The sequence below is a fragment of the Larimichthys crocea genome, chromosome XXIII (assembly GCF_000972845.2).
Source record: "Larimichthys crocea isolate SSNF chromosome XXIII, L_crocea_2.0, whole genome shotgun sequence".
NCBI classification, from domain to species: Eukaryota; Metazoa; Chordata; class Actinopteri; family Sciaenidae; genus Larimichthys; species Larimichthys crocea.
This window is the reverse complement of record NC_040033.1, coordinates 10,803,084-10,819,907: the sequence shown is the minus strand read 5'-3', so window position 1 is coordinate 10,819,907 and position 16,824 is coordinate 10,803,084. Positions and strand designations below refer to the sequence as shown.

The 16,824-nt window shown below is 41.4% G+C and overlaps 2 protein-coding genes across 2 annotated transcripts; both read right to left on the bottom strand.

Annotated features, from left to right (window-relative positions):
• Positions 1-2,308: 2,308 nt before the first annotated feature.
• On the bottom strand, positions 2,309-6,096 carry si:dkey-97a13.12 (vexin). Its single transcript, XM_019273685.2, has 5 exons — positions 5,877-6,096; positions 5,610-5,641; positions 4,962-5,129; positions 3,936-4,012; positions 2,309-3,237 (listed from the first exon to the last, which is right to left on the bottom strand). Exons 1-5 carry the CDS (start codon positions 5,941-5,943, stop codon positions 2,979-2,981), a joined length of 603 nt encoding a protein of 200 aa, XP_019129230.2. The 5' UTR covers positions 5,944-6,096; the 3' UTR covers positions 2,309-2,978.
• A 2,252-nt stretch (positions 6,097-8,348) lies between these two features.
• rrs1 (ribosome biogenesis regulator 1 homolog) lies at positions 8,349-9,752 on the bottom strand. The gene has a single exon (XM_010734191.3). It carries the CDS (start codon positions 9,697-9,699, stop codon positions 8,620-8,622), a length of 1,080 nt encoding a protein of 359 aa, XP_010732493.2. The 5' UTR covers positions 9,700-9,752; the 3' UTR covers positions 8,349-8,619.
• Positions 9,753-16,824: the final 7,072 nt, after the last annotated feature.

The window sequence follows — 16,824 nt, the reverse complement described above, 5'->3', positions numbered from 1 at the left end:
CAAATTAGTATAGGTTACATGGTATTTCCCACATAATAAAGATTTCTGATGATCCTTTAGTTTTTCTGACATGCTCACAGCAGGCATACCAAACTGTTGAGCTCTTGCCAAAAACTGAATCTCGAAAGCCATTTTCTCGGTGGGGAAATATGGAAATCCCCCAACTTTCATTGTATGTTGTCATTTTTTATCCAGGTGGACTTGACAGCCGTGTAGGAGAATTGTTAAGCCTTTACAACTGATAGAGTGGTTTAAGCTGAACCCCTCTGTCATGTGTGTGTGTGTATGTATATGTTGGGATGCTGTCAACTTGGCCTGGGGTCCAGGGACACGAGCCCCCTCCACCAGAACAAGAGGCCTCTCCACAGGGTCAGCTGCTGGCCCTAAAGGGGCCCACTCACCCATGACTTAATGCCCCCGGGCTCCTTTGTCCTCGGGGCTGTTGGTTTTACAGGCCCATTCACTCAATTGCCCCCCAAATGGAGGGAGGCAAAGAACGTGACGACTTGCCTTATGCTGAAGGAGCAGGAGCGCGCATGCATATAAACAATGTGCACATAAACACACGGGCGCCACATGCACGCCACGTCCACTTAATCAATCTGTCCTCCCATCGCTCTCGATCTTGTACAAGAGGATCCTTTGTTCTTAGTTGACCCGCGCTAAGAGTTGAAAGATGTCAGGGACCTTTTGCCTCTTAATTGGTTATTGGCATCAGCCCTCCACCTTATGCTTCATGCATGTATGTAAGGGAAGCAGTCCTTTAGACTTTAGTGACTTATTGACGTATAGACACATTCTTGTTTGTATACAGACAAGACTTGGTGCTTGTTATTGTGACATTTATTAAAAGCAAGGGAGATTTATATTTTCCATTTTTTAAAATTTGAATATACAGCAAAACTTGATGGCATAGAGGGCACCACCCATTTTTTATTATCCAGTACAGGTCCAGTACCGGCATGTCTACACTTATTGAGCTAGGCATTAATGGAGGTGTGTGTGTGTTCATTTTTGTGTCCACTTTGTACACTGAAGACATGAAACAGAGCCTGCAGGCGACCAACCAAATCTACCCTGCCCTCTTCCTCTGAGCACACACCCAAAAGCAAGCACACACACACACACACACACACTGTTTGCCTTTGTGTATGCTAGACAGCAGATGGCAGCCCATTATTGGGCTGACAGAGCAGTCATCTGGCAGGCACCCTGTTACCCCTCCTCCCCCCTCTCCCTCTCTCTCTCCTCTCCCCTATCCTCCCTGAAGACACCCAGCACAACACAGTAAGGATAGGGCACTTTTAGGCGGGAGAGTCCACAGCACTGGGTTTGTGTGTCTGTGTGTGTGTGTGTGTGTGTGTGTGTGTGTATTAAAATTGGACCCTGGCCTTTTCCACCCTATATAGGTCACTGTTTCCACTTGTGTGTGTCAGCGCCGTGTGAGGTAAGTCAGGCTCACATTTGACTGGAGAGTTTCACTGCTTTGAAACAACACCTACAGTGGGTGATTTACTTCAGTGTAAAAATGAAACTGTAAAAAAAAATCTTGTGACCTTATCTGAAATGACTTACCACTTATAAGTGAGCACTAATCTACAATTTATACTCCCAGGTGAAAAAAGCAGCACGTTACATTCGTTTATATCCTGTCATATGTGGTCATTGAAATATTGAATATTCCCAGTAAATTCCTACTATCTAGAAGTGAGAGTCACGAGCTCAAGATAAGCTGTAATGACGGTGGAATGGCCCACTCAGATATTTTTCTCATGAATCAGACTTTGCTCAGTGGAGCTATCTCTCTTTGTAACATTTACACCCTTCCAGTGCAAGACATGCCGCCCAAACACTGGCCCCAGAGTGACTGCCTCCTACAGCCTTTATTACAAAGGATTATACAACAGTGAATATCAAACGGTGGGGGAGGAAGAGGAGGAGGAGTGTGTTTCCCTACGGAGGTCAAGGCCAAGGTTAGGATTAGGTTTGGTTTTGCAAGGAGGTAATCTACAGCCCACCCTATAGAGACCCTGCTACGGAGACATGCTGGGAGGCACCGCCGAAGAAGAAGAAGACGAAGACGACTACATGCGACATCTGAGAGCTGCTTTGGTGTTGCCGGGGCAACCGGCACAATCCCTGGTCCTTTGGCGAGGCTTTCAGCAGGCCTCAATCACACTTCCTTTCGCTTGAGAGAGTCCCCCCCCCGACTCCAGCACTGTTAAATAGGAAGGAGGCCCAGTGTGTTCAAAGAAAAATGAACAGGAGCTGAAGTATGAGGTTATAAAGTGACGGATGTTTCCACTGAAATAAAAAGAGGCTAGCCTTGTAAGGGTTTACTGGTTTTATAATCGTAATAATTGCATATTAAGCAGCCAAAAATATACATATTAACAGATCCACGCAAGCAGATGAAGTTGCGCACTGACAATAAAATATGTAATAAAATAGAATAACATTTCTCTTCTGTAACAGCTTTAAAATCGACAACATTTGATCAGTGAAGCATCACATAATGCTTCATTGATTATTACTATCTACTATTTTACTACCCGTATTATAGCTGTGATTGTAATTATATATTTTCCAAAGCATAAGTCTGGCATTTGATTTTGCTATGCTGCAAAACAAGGCAGAAAACAGCAGCTGCTCAGCTCTCTGTACATTCAGACTTTCAGGTATGTTACATTAGTAGCCACTCCCCCCCATCAGTGATGTCACATCAGGCATAGTCCATTGGATGCAATAGGAAAATCTCCTTCTGTGACATCACTGGTTTAGGTTTGTGCACTCACCATTCAACAATCTGCAGCCAAGTCGAGAACACCTGACATGACGATGAGTATCTGCCTGCATCAGGATATTCAAGACTTGTCTTTTCATGTTTCAGAGGCTCCTCCGTTTACACACATACACCCCCAACGCAGCCCCACCAAAGTGAACCCGGCTCAGCCACCCAGGACAAAGACGAGGGCCTCTTAGTCGCCTTCGAAGGCCCCGTTTGTAGCTCCTTGGCATTCACTCTTTTTCCGGCACTTGGACAAGATCCTGTTGAGCAGGCCTGGGGATCTGTGTGTCTGAGGTTGGGAGGCCACGGGCTGAGGCACAGGGATCTGGGGCCTCCGCACCAGGAAGGGGCCCTCGTTCTTGCCTTGGCCCCCATCCAGCCCCATTCCCCCTCCTACTCCTACTCCACCTCCTCTGCTCCCCCTCCTGAGTGCCTGCAGAATGTGTCCACTGGGGGACAAAGAGGAAATAACAAACACAAAGGGCCTGTTTATTCCTCATGACCCAAATTCCACCGCTAGTAGACAAGACAGGCACGGAGCTGTACAGAGGGCTCTGTGTGGTGTGTGTGTGTGTGTTTATGTGAGTGTGTGAGCAAAGTTCAGTGGCAGGCTGTCAAAAATAAATGCCCCCTACTGTTAAATAAACTACAAGAGAGATACAGTAACCTGTCGAACAAGTTCTGCTGAATTAACTGCCTTCATGAAAAACTTATTTTGCATTTGACCGTCTATCATAAATGTTCCCGTAAGATTTCGACTGAGCTGTCAAACATTTTCAGATCTTCTTAGATGAAAAAAGTCATTCCTTTCCCTCCTGTTCCTTTTTTAATGAGATGCAGTGCAGTGAGAGGGGATTGACTAGCCTGTGTGTGTGTGAGTGTACGCCTGCATATGTGTGTGTGTGTGTGTTTTTAGGGGGGTTAGTAATCAGTGTGCTTTGTCAACTAATGAGGGACGAGAGGGGCCACCTGTTCAGGGGCGCTGGGCGGAGAGCAATGGGATGGGATTTAGGGAAGGGGGATGTGTGGGGGTTCGGTGATGAAACAGCTGCTGGGTGTGTGCACGATGTGTATGCATGGACTTGCTGAAGGGGGGGAAACGTGTGTGTATTTGTTGTTATCGCTGCTGTATGAGTTTAACACTTACTGTCCGTGTCTGCTGTGTACACCTGAAACGTTGTGGCAGGCTGAGCTCCTTGGAGGGACTTTTTGTGAAAGAATCACCTGAAAAATAGAAACCGTTGAGTGTGTCTGAGTTAAAAATGTCCTACAGATGTCCTGAAATAAACTGTATGCTTCCTCCACTACCTTTTCATCTGCTGCTACTTTTTTTTCACATTAAATCACATTGGACTACTCAAAATCTGCTGACTGTATTTAGCTTTAATGGATTTCTTTATTTAGATAGTGACAGTACAGAAATATAAATTAATTTGTACAGTTTGGTCTTGATTTTGTTATAGTAAAAGTCAAGAATTAACTCTATTTATAATATTAATATTATACTCCTTCATATATAATATTATATTACGTTTATTTATGCTGCAAAACACACTCATGATCAAAGAAACATTGCCAGAGAGCTTAAAATAGAAAAGTTATAGTTGTTGTCCTGTTTATGCCTAAAAACTCAAAGGTGAAGTATTTTCTATTTCTATTTTCTTCCTAATTTTAAAAGGATGCTCCAGAGGTTGAGTCATACTCTTTCATAACTCACAAGAAACAGGTTAAAAAAAGGCCAAGGTGTGACAGACTTTTAGTCTCCAGCAGTGATCAAACTAAAAGAAAGGACTACTACATTTCCCATAATGCAACTCAGTAATATATTTCATTAGACCTCCCAAATGCTCACTTATTCCGAAGAGCACAACTCCAGTTTGCCAGTTTGTAGAGCTTTTGGTCAGACAACATGACATCATTGGGGTTATTAGACTTATGTACTTATGATGAGTAACTGAACTTCATTTGCAAAATGGTTGGAGTGCCTCTGTAAAAATCAATCCTGATTAATAAACTATGTTTTCATGGTGTTTAAAAGCTACACTGTTGTGGAAGAGCAGGACAAGAAGAACAGAAAGTACAATCTGCCTTCTGACATTAAGCAGAAGCAGCAGCAGCAGCAACACAGTCCAGTAATGCTGCATTGCTGAGCTCATTCAGGCAGCCAACCAACCTGGCTCAGCTCCATCACACAGGAGGCGGGGAAGTAGCCCCGCTGGCCGTCCTGCAGCCGCCCAAACCACCTCTCCTCCTCATGTTTGGACAGCACCATGATGACGTCACCTGGAGACAGCTCAAGCTCATCTGGCCAGTGGGGCCTGTAGCTGTGCACCACTACCATCTAAAGGACAGAGGGAGAGTTACAGTCTTTTTTTATTACATTTCAAACTGCAAGATGCACTTATTGAAATTTCACACATGAATAAAGTGCAGTTTGTTGCATTCATTTTAGCTGTGCTGATAAAAGATGTGGGAGGCTGTCTGTGCAGTCTACAGGTCAGACTGGAGAGGATTATGTGTCAGGACTCAGAGATTAACTGCTGTGCAAGTGAAATAGAAACCCTAAATCTGGGTCTACTCTTCATTATGTGTTCCTCCTAAATATAGTTATCACAGATAGATTAGATCAAATAAAATAGAGCCAAAGGAAAATGACTGACTTTATATACCATCAATGTCAAACTCAACCAATCTCCAGTAGATACAGGACGTAGAAAACATTAGATGAGTTGTTTGGCTTCATATTTCTGCTTATTATCAGCCAATGCAACATTTTTATTCATATATATTAAAAGGATTTTTAAATAAATGTTTAACTTGCCTTTTCAGCCTCTGCTCTGTATCGATACCTGCCTGTTAACCATGAAGAGTGGAAATGAATCAGCAAAAAGAAAAAAGATTAGTTTTCTGATTTCTGAAGTATTCTTTACATAAACGCTACAACTACAAATGAACAATCCACCATAGGGAGAGAAAATTATCCCATTATTTATTAATCATCTGACACTGATATGCCGTCTCGCTCTTACTAACAATGTAAATAATGTCATGCTACGCCACACTTCACTGCAGATATGATTCCACTCACCTTGTGGAGCAAGGACAGTGGTGAAGACTTCAAAGTGTTCATTGCTGTGCATGTAGATGCGCTGCATCTTGAAGATCTGACTCTTTCACACTGAAGACGAAAGCCTCCCGCACTCTCTCTGCACTACCTTTAAGTAAATGCAGCTGAGTAATCCACTGCAGCACTGACTGGAGCTGGACACGAGCAACAACGCATCCTTCCAGGGGTGCAACACACACAAACATGTACAGCACAAGAGCAGGGGCGAATAAAATCTTTAGTTTGAGGCAGGAAAGTGTTTGATTATTAGACAAAAAGTGGAGTTTTTCTTAATTTTCAAGATTAAATATCACTAGAGATCGATTTATTTTCCAATATTTTAGCTCAGCAGTGGAATAAAAGGCAGTCTTCATGTCAGAGATCATGCTTGACCACCTCATTTTTTCATGCCAGTTCCTATTGTTCTTTGACCATCTGGTCACATGTGAGAGAAGTTTAGAGGCCGCTGCCACTGTTCGCCTGACGTGGATGAGAATTCATAATTTTACCTCATCAAGAGTGCCTGATTGATTTAGGGTTATTGACTGTGTCCCATTTTCCAGTGGCCTGGGTGAGCAGAGACAAAGATGAATGGGCTTGGAACGGGGTGGCGGACTGCTCAACAGATGGCGATTGAACCCCCCCTCCTCACACACACACACACACACAAACACAAACACACACACACACACACACGCCTCTCCTCTCCCGCTCTGGTGCGATGGAGCTTGGCTGTGAGCTTCTGTCAGCGATTAAAAAGCATCCATCAATAACACGAGAGATCACTCAGCCAGACAATCATGATCTGAGCGATGGAAGTTGTTTGCTGCAAACCATTAAAAGCATTGTAGAAATGACATGCAATGAAGTTTAACTGCAAAACGACTTCATTTACTGCGAGTAAACTGCCTTGATTTAATTTTCCCAGTTAAAAGCAATCATTGTCTGCAGGGATTAAGGTTGAAACCTTGTCAGGAAAGATGTGGATTAGGTTAGTGAACTGAAAAAGGAGAAATGTGTATGTCTGAAAATGAATGAGACAACTAATTAACCTCATTATCTTTGACCTAAGTTGTCCTGCAAAACACTTCATTGTCCTGCACCTCCTCTAGCCCCAAGGACTCTCTTTCAAAACAGGTAGCACATGAAATTTCATCAGTTCACCGTCTGTTTTTGAGTCGAATGCTCTTTGATGAACTTTTTTTGTTATCTCTAACTCTTCTCTCTGCTCCTAATTCAGTGTGGTGCCTCCTGTCTAGACACCAAGGCCGAAGAAAAGCCTTTACATAACCGAAAACCAAAGCTAAGCCGCTTAGAAAAGAGATCTGATGTTTACCTCTGAGGAGAAGAGAATACACGGTGCACAGAGCACCTCAATGTTCAAACATTTAAGAGTATCAGTGTTAAGTAATAATGTCAGGGCAAATGAAGTTCACTTTTCATATCAGCTTTTGCAACAGACTTTTAATATGTAAAACTTTTAACACCAGACCTACTAACTTTTCCCACAAACTCAGTCTAATATCAGCACAGAGTTCATGCTTATCACTCAACATATAGACCGATAAATAGGCCTTTTTGCTGTTTATATTTTGACAGGTTTGAATTACTACGGTGAAGTACGGCTGAATTCTTTTTAGCTGTTCTTGGTGTAGTGCATACTGACTCAGAGGACTCACGCAGAGAGCCACTGTTAATGTAAACACCTGTGATTTTCCTGCTATAACAAATCAAAGAAACCTTTCTCACAGCAGCTGTTAGCAGTAATACTAATAAATGGAACACAACCTTAATTAGTATTCTTGATAATGCCTTTGTTTATACTATTTCATGACAAAATGCCAGTTAGCTCACATACCTCATGTACAAAGGCACAGTCCTTCCTGTTATTCCCCTGTGCTCTCTCAACACTTTACAATTTCCAATAAATCCCCAAAAAATATATTTAAAAAAAGTGCAGTCAGATTTTCTGAGCACTTTTCCTAAGTCCTTATGAATTCTCCTTCACATCTCTCCTTGACCTCATGACGTTTTCCATCGAGGTCAAGGAAAAGTGTTTAGGAAAGGACATAAGGTAATTTAACTATTCGACCGTACCTTTTTTCTAAACTACTTTACTATAACTCCAACGTATTTTTGTTTACTGTCAAAACAGTATTTAAGTTCTCGTTGACTAAAATGATCAAAATATTATATTTTGTCTCAAATAAACAATACACTCTATATTTAAGTCTTTCTCTACAACATTTCAAATACTTTTGATTTAAATCATACATTTTTCCCCACATTGGACATCTTTTGTGTAATCATTGAGAAAATTACACAGGTGGAAATATGTGCAATGCTATTAGTTGCATCTGTTTTTTTCTGCTATTACAAACAAATGTATGTAAAGAAATATGAAAAATATCTGCTGTGAAGTTATATTAAGATACTCACAAAACAAGAAAGGAATCAATGACCTGATTTTTTAATTTGGGCTGCACTTTAAAGTATTTTTTCATTAATAATACACATATTAAGTCAGTCAGCCTCATGAACGCTGGGACAGATATTTACAGATTTGATGACAGCTCAAACAGTGATAGAGCCACAAAAACTCCTGGACAGTCCCAACACGACAACCCTCATTCACAGATCAGTCACTTCACATCGCATCATTCAAGTCCAGTCCGATGTTTTGATGCCAAGGCACACACAGGTGTAGGCAGGAGGTTTAAAGTCCTCAGTGCTTCCCAGGTTTGCCTCTTTTCTTCCCCCCTCCAAATTTACCCCCGCCAGGTTTACCCCCTCCAAATTTACCTCCCCCAGATTTGCCTCCTTTCCCCTTCCCACCCTTTCCTTTGCCCTTTCCTGACATGTTTCCTTTGCGTCCCTTCTTCCCCGCTCCCTTCTTGTATTTGGCGGCGGCCTCCTCTCTGTCCTCCTCTCTCATCTGTTTGTTGACAGCCTTGGTGATGTCCAACTTGGGCTTCTTGCTGTCCATGAGGTTCAGCATGTCCAGCTGCTTCTGCTTCTCGTTGGAGAAGTTGCCGATGAGGGGCTCAAACTTCCTCTTCTTGCCTGTGTTCTTTGGTGGCTTCTCTTTGGGCAGCCGGTCCTGAAACCTCCCCACGGATGCTGTGGAGGTCTTGGCCACACTCACAGCTCTGGACAGGTCGTCTTTAGACTGCTGGGCTGCAGGGGTGAGCCCCACACCTGGTACTTTAATCTTCTGCGCCCTGGCGATGTTCTTCAGCCTGTTGAACTCGTTTTTGGCCACTCTCTCCTTCTTGGCTTTTACGCGTTTGGCGAACTGGTCTTCATTAGGGTCTGCGGTCTCTGGCACCTCGATCAGCCACTCCTTGGTGTCATCTTTGGCCCTCTTGTAGCCCCAGCGCCTCCTCCACTCTTTGGCAGTTTCATCCCAAACCAGGTTGGTCTTCTTCTTCTTCTGTATGCCCTTCAGCTTGGCGAACTCTTCCCATTTTGTCGGAGGTCTGGGTTTCGGAGGTGGTTTCTCTCTGGGCAGCGGGGTCACTGAATCGGGTAGTTTGACCACTATCGCCTCCTCGACTCTCTCCGTGGGTTGTTTCCAGATCTCGTTGACGAGCAGCTGCGTGTTGTCCCGAGCCAACGACCGCAGGAAGTCCTCTTTCTTCTGTCCCCTGAAGTCCCGCGACTCGATGCGGTTTTTGTCACAGGCCAGCAGGTTTCCGATGTCAAACTCCACGTCCAGCTCTTTGTGGACCGTGATGCTCTTCAGCTTCTCGGCTTCTTCTCGCTCGGCTTTAGCCAGCAGCTCCTCCACGCTGCACGCGGCCATGTTGGACAGTGGCGTTAAAACCTCCAGCACCCAACGTGCGAGAGAGAGAAAAACACACCTAAACTACTTCCGGGTCACAGCTGCAGCATGCAGTTCCACGTGTGGCCACGAGATGGCGACATTGTTCCACTGCATTTTTATCTGTTTGTGTCATTTAAACAAAAACACAGAAACTCTGAAAGTAAGGCTACAATAAACAATCACAAAACTATAAATATATACAAATAAATAATATATGATCAAATATTAATATAATATATATAATATCTATCAAATATCAATCAAATATCAATATATAAGAAAGAAAAAGAAAAGTGCTGTCTATCTCTATAATATGTTTCAAGACATTCATATATAATATTATATGTACCATTGTTCCACTTCATTTTTGTCTGTGTCATTTAAACAAAAACACAGAAACTATGAAAGTAAGGCTACAATAAACAATCACAAAACTATAAATACATACAAATAAATAATATATGATCAAATATTAATATAATTTATATAATATCTATCAAATATCAATCAAATATCAATACATACGAAAGAAAAAAAAGTGCTTTCTCTCTCTATAATATTTCCTTCTAGATATGTTTCAAGACATTCATATATAATATTATATGTGAGATTGTTCCACTTCATTTTTGTCTGTTTGTGTCATTTTGAACTTTTTAAATTCAATAACGACACATATTAACTATAAAAGTAATGCTACAAGTACAGAAAGGTGATATCAAGTTCTGTTTCTCTCTAGAATATTTTCTTTCAGATATGTTTCAAGACACTCATTATATCTTCTCTCTCAATGAGATATAGTTGTTTTTTTAAGCACTGTTATTATAATTTCATATGCCATATCTCTATACATCTTACATCTTACTTAAACTACACAACACTGTGCAATTATTTTCCCAGTGCAGACCAGACCCTAAAACATAACTTGCACTGGCTTTCTCTCTGAATAAGATTGCACAATGCACAAGTTACTGCACAGAGAGTTTATGTGTGTGTTTATTTTTCTTGTTTATATTTCTACATGATTAGAACTATAAGTTCTTCAGACTTTATTCTATTTATACTGTATCTACCTCGTGCCTTTTGTGTATATCATCTGCCTGTTTTCTGTCTGAAATACTAACACACCTTGTGTGTATACAGCACAATTATTGCTGTGAAATAATCAACATGAATGAATCTTGTATTCTTATGTTGCACATTTAAATATCCTGCACACTCTACAGCTCTTTTCCTTTACATAACATATTGTACATATATAATTCTAAAACCTACTTGGGAAATAACCTGATCCTGGTGGAAATAAAAGGCACGTGTCTCCTACTTCATTGAAAAGTTCATTTTCTGCGTATGTACAGTACACTGGAGTTTCCATGAGTCTCCGTGTCACACTCCAAATTAGTTGTGATGCCACAAAGTCATCTTGTACTGTATGTTCACACCTTAGACTCCTTAGAGAAACTTTTCCCCGTCAGCAGGTGAATGTGAAAAGAGCCTTCAGGTGTCAAATTGCACATACATCATCCTGCAGAGATAAAAATATTATTATTATTCCTATTTGGGGGATTGTTTTATGGGGCCTAATCCTCGTTTTTAAAAACCTTTCTGTCCTTTCCTAGTATCTACTTTATCTACTTCAAATCAATTGTAAAATGTAAATAAATATGCATATATACTATGCGATGGAAATGTTGTACTATATGACCAATCCCAATCTGACCAAAAAGCTTTGAACAACAAACTGAAGATTTGATTCATGTAGAAACCAAAACTGGATTACAGTTTACTGTTTTTAGTATTCTTCCTTTCAACAATCCATTTTATGATTTGATCCAAAATAGAAATAGTTACTGCCCAGATGGGGATTGCTCAACTTTTTTATTTCCACACATACACAAAAATGAATATATATATGTATACTTAATAATGTTCAGTAGCTGGTTTGTATGAGTGTGCAGGCTTAAGAAGGTTTAGACAGTGCATCTTACTGTTAAAAATACAATACATCAGTGACAAAACACGACAGTGCTGGGACATGAAAACCAAAATAACAATGATTCATGAAAAACGAAAATAAAAATATATTTGTGAACTATGAAATTTACATTTCAAACAGAGGAAAATAAAAATATAGCAGTTTGCAGTGCAGTGTTTCCTCCAAAATAGTCTATACTCTTTTAAACAATTTAGGAATATATTAAAGCTTCTCTGAGTTTCTGCACCGTGACTCTTTTAAAGTTATGAAGTTGTGATAAACTTCCTAATAGGATTACTATAAGTGTTTTCATGAGAGATTAAATTCACTGAAGTATTAATATGCTCCCCTCTCTGTAATATATTCTGTATGTGTTTCTCCCATAGATCCAGGACTCTTAATAACTCTATTTTTGTCCTTGTCTCCACTGATTTGGAGGAGATGGAGAGGGAGAGAGAGGAGGAGGAGGAGGAGGGGGTCTTATTACAATTGACTGGCTGGTGGTTGCTCAAAGGCGACGGTGTTATTATTTTGGGCTCCAGTAATTACATTCATCGCCACACTTGCCATGTGAATGCTAACACTCTGACAGGCACAGAGATAAGGTCACAAGTGATGCTGTGTTTGGAGATGTGAGGAGGAAATGCGTAATTAGTGGCCCTGTCCTGATTTAGAGCAGGCTATAAGGTCCCCTGTGACGTGGATGTATATCCTCCAAAGTCGCCCAATTTAAACAGTCCACTAGTTAGCTGCTGGCCTTGCAGCCAGTGTCTTCCACTGTCTCCACAAGTGCTGAAGGTTTTTTGCTGACTTTTGATCTGGGGTGAATTCAGCCAAACAGGATTAGTTTTTCCATGGTGTTTCTTTTATGGAAGAATACACATCACAGGCCGGATAAAGTTATCTATGAGCTGTGACCATGGAGCAAAGTCATTGGCACTCTCTGTGGCTGCGTCTCCACAGCTCTTAAATGTGCTTAAAGGATAAGATTTAGAAATAGTTCTCTCCATAACATATCGCTGCTTTCATGTGAAAACCCTCGCAGGTTTTTTATTTTTTATTTGTTAGTTTCAGCCAAAAGGAGCTCAATCCTCTTTACCAAGCTGATTCTTTCACTCCTTTTTTCCCCCTTAAGTTCCTGAAAAATTGGACATTTTGGACTTGAAGGGGAATTTTAATCTGACATTGTCCAACTGACTGAGTCTCACCTGAGTTCACAGTGTAATATATGATGGTGGAAGAAGCATTTTACATATGTAAAAGTAGCAATACCACAGTGTAGAAATACTCTGTTACAAGTAAAAGTTAGAAAAAGATAGATCTCTACTATAAAACAGATAATAACTGGCTGAATAAAGTTCAAATAAATACATTTCTAACCCTTTAAGTCTGGACTGAGTGGACAAGCTGGTGTCCATTTCTGGCAGGTATAAGCTCTTTTTTTTTGGATTATGTCTATAATTCAGCTGTATCTGCATCAGGCGATGCCCTCACGGTGTTTGTATGTATGATACTATAAAAAATCTCAGGGGAAAACATGCAAAAGAAACAGTTTTCTAAAAAAAAAAATCTCTACAAGTGAAGTTTCATTCCACATTACTACATTTACACTGTCACACTGTTTTCAAGCCTTTGTAGTATATTAGATGCGTTATAGAAACAACTCTTTAAAATGTTGCCCATGTGAAAAAAAAAACTGTGCGCTTCACTTTTTGTCATCTTCATCTTTAAATACCTACTGACTGTTGGCCACTGTGATTCATGAATCACAGGGGGAAAGAAAGGACATTCATTCATGCAAAAACTGGCTCGAGGCTTAAAACTTCCCCCTGCTTCCAAAACTTGACCCGTTAGCATCAAAGAAGAGGTGAAAGCGCCGGAGGGCCAGATACAAGAAGGAGGGCAAAGTAATCTCATCAGCACCATTCTGGCATAAATCTGACGTGATTAGCTGCTGACAGTTTGCTCGTGTATTTATAGTCGTTGTATTATTACATAAAATTCTTTGACCTGCTTGGCTGGAGGACATAGAAAGTTGTTTTTTTTGCACATTTTATTTCAAGGATTTTCTGGCATATCATGCTGTTTACTGCCTTCAAAGAACAAGCCTGCTTTTCCACAGGGGGAACAAATGAATGATTGAGCCAGTAGAGGAGGATTTTTAAGGTTCACACGTGTCACAGAGGCATACAGGCAGGCTTAAAAATATTCCCTGAACATACAGCGAACTATAGATCCATCATGGTAATATCATGGGTAGGAGTGTCACGTGACATGTTTTCTCAGAGAGGAATCAATAAGGTAAGGTTACCCTAAGCTGCTCATGCAAAATTAAAAATCCACATGACTGAGCTGTTAGCTGATAGGCTTAGGCACTTCTGTAGATTACATCCACTACTTCCTGTTTGCGCTGTGAAAGGGAAATGAACGTCCCCTGGCGAACAGAGTTTACTTGGATGACAGTTGAGGTCAGAGCCTTTATTGATCTGCTGTGTTTGGGACAGAAACACCATTTGCCTCACAGCCGCCTGCTGCTCCTAAACTACCGCCTGCTCGGCATGGTATCTCACACTCCGAGAAGGACAAGCCACAAGATAAACCGCATCATCTGTTTTCTTGTTTTTTTTTTCTGATGAAGGGGCATCAACAAGGGCTTGCTCACTTTGCTGCATCTCTTGTATTCATTTTAGATCTTTTAAAAAAAAAGGTAATCCTGTGTTGAGACCTCACGCTGTGGCAGGTATTACCCAGCTCTGTGGAGCCAGGTCACAGTGGGTGTGTTGTGTGCAGGTGTGCGGGAAACACAGCTGTTGTCTCCCGGAAGTGCACACCCTGACGTGAGCGAAAAAAAAGTTGCAACTGCTCCCCAAAACCTGGCTGGGTTCCTGGAATCAGCATGACATGGAGGGGAGAGTCCTTGAGATATCATTACACACATCACACATCACCACTGTGTGTGTGTGTGTGTGTGTGTGTGTGTGTGTGTGAGGAGGTACACGATCATGCTATAAGTGAGTGCATGACGTGCAAGTGTGTATGTGCTGCAGAGGCTCCATGCTGGATGTTGGAACCAGACAGAGCTGGTTAGTGCCTGGTGTCATGGCAACTTACAGAGGTCGTCCCTCAGTTTGGTATTCAGCAGCACTGTGGGGGCTTATCGCAGTGACATCATCAGGTACACCCTGTACTCTGCTGAGCCGGGGCTGCACCAAGTTGCCTCACAACTTTGCGAGAAAAATGATGAAACGATTCGATTGAAGGTTCCTTTTCTGTCTCCTTCATCACTCATTTCTCTCTTGTTTTATTTCGTCAGCTTACAGCACCTTGTATAAGGTCGGAGCCTTCCTGTCATTTTAATTCAATCTAACATATGATAACTTAAAATCCAGAAGTACCAATAGATCAGTCAATGTAATAAAACTGAAACTCTGAACTTGCCAGATCTCTGTGGCTCTTATCTTATATCTGCTTGAGGCCGATGGCTTAAGGCTACATTAACTGCTTCTAGCATAATACCTGATCTCATATCGAAATGATGACAGTCAAGTTGCACTGTGGGTAACATAGGTGGAGGGAAGGAGAATATGTGAAATGTTCTGATGATTTCTCTGCATCCATTTTGATCTTTTTTTTGGTCTATTTAGTCTATTGTGTTGTGGAGAAATTGCTGAAGTCAAAGGTCAATGGTGAGGTCAGGAAGGAAGAAAGTGTTCAGGAGCCTCTGATGTCTTATGCTGTATTATTTATTGATGCTTGATCAAGGAGAATTAGAGACACTCTCAAAGTTCATCAGAAGTGCCTGAGTCGGTCTCACATTCTGCCGAACTCGTGCTGGTGGGTAACCTTTAAACCCCAAGATAACACCACAAATACTATACGCCCAGAATTAGTCAAAGAGAATGTTTTTATTCATGCAGGCGTTATTGTCAGCATCTAGTCTGGAGATACAGATGTCTGTTTACGCAGATTGGAACGTCGACAGCCAGCTATCTATTATGTCTATGAAGGCAGCAACAGGCCTCTTCGACCCTGGCCACTACAGTGTTGAGATATGGTGGCACCCAGTCAAAGACAAACAATCAATACTGCCGAGGACCTCAAAGGCTCCACATGACCTCAAGTTAGCTAAGGATAGAAAATTCCACATCACATTGTGAGTCCAAAAATTGATAATTCTAATTTGCTTATTTGCATTTTTGTTAATTAAGAAAATCGATACCTCTCACATGTCACAAAAGTTAAAGCACACCAACAGCAGATTAGCTTAACTTATCACAAATACTGGAAACAGTTAGGCCAGCTCTGTGTGTCTAAAGATAACTAATTAACATATCTGGTGTGTTTCAAGGTCCAAGCTGTGAAATTCAATTTTATTTACAGAATGTGACAGAAATTAAATATATAATATGCATAACTATGTTTTCATTTGTGTATAATCGCCTGAAAACAAGAATCATTGTAATTTTGTTACCTTAGAATGAGACTTTTGTACCTGCAGGTGCTCTTCCACAGAATCCGCCACGTCAGACTGCATTGTTTCTACAGTAGCCCAGGGCGGACAAACCGGCTTTAGTTAGTTGGTGTGTTTCATGCAAGCAACAACCTCTGTGGTTGTGTGACGCCTATGTGCCAAAAACTGCAGTTCCTCAAACGGCCACTCGAGGCTGGCTACAGAACGAATCTCCCTCCATAAGCCCCTATGTAAAAATGTCTAACTTCACAGCAGAAATAAACATGTTTACAGCCTGGTACAAAAACAGTTTACATAATGTCCTTGTTCATGACAACTGGACGGAGTCTGAATTTCTATTTAACTCACTCAGTTCAAATTATATTATGTATGTAAGTAATGTTATGTATGTATCTAAGTATGGATAATTAACGGTGTTGCCGCTTTGATTGACAGGTGGCACTGTTACACATAGCTTGTTTGAGCACCCAGGCTTCATTCAGTCCGCCTTAGGTCTGCCAATGTTCCACGTCGTTGCCGATTTTTCCCTTAGCTGGGAGGCAGAAGAGGTAAGCCAACATGGCAGCTGCCTGTGGCCGAGATTTTTCGCCTCAAAATGGCTCTTCGGAAACCTGTGAGTGACGTCAAGCAGACACTCTTTTTGCTGTAGGCAAGGTGGTTG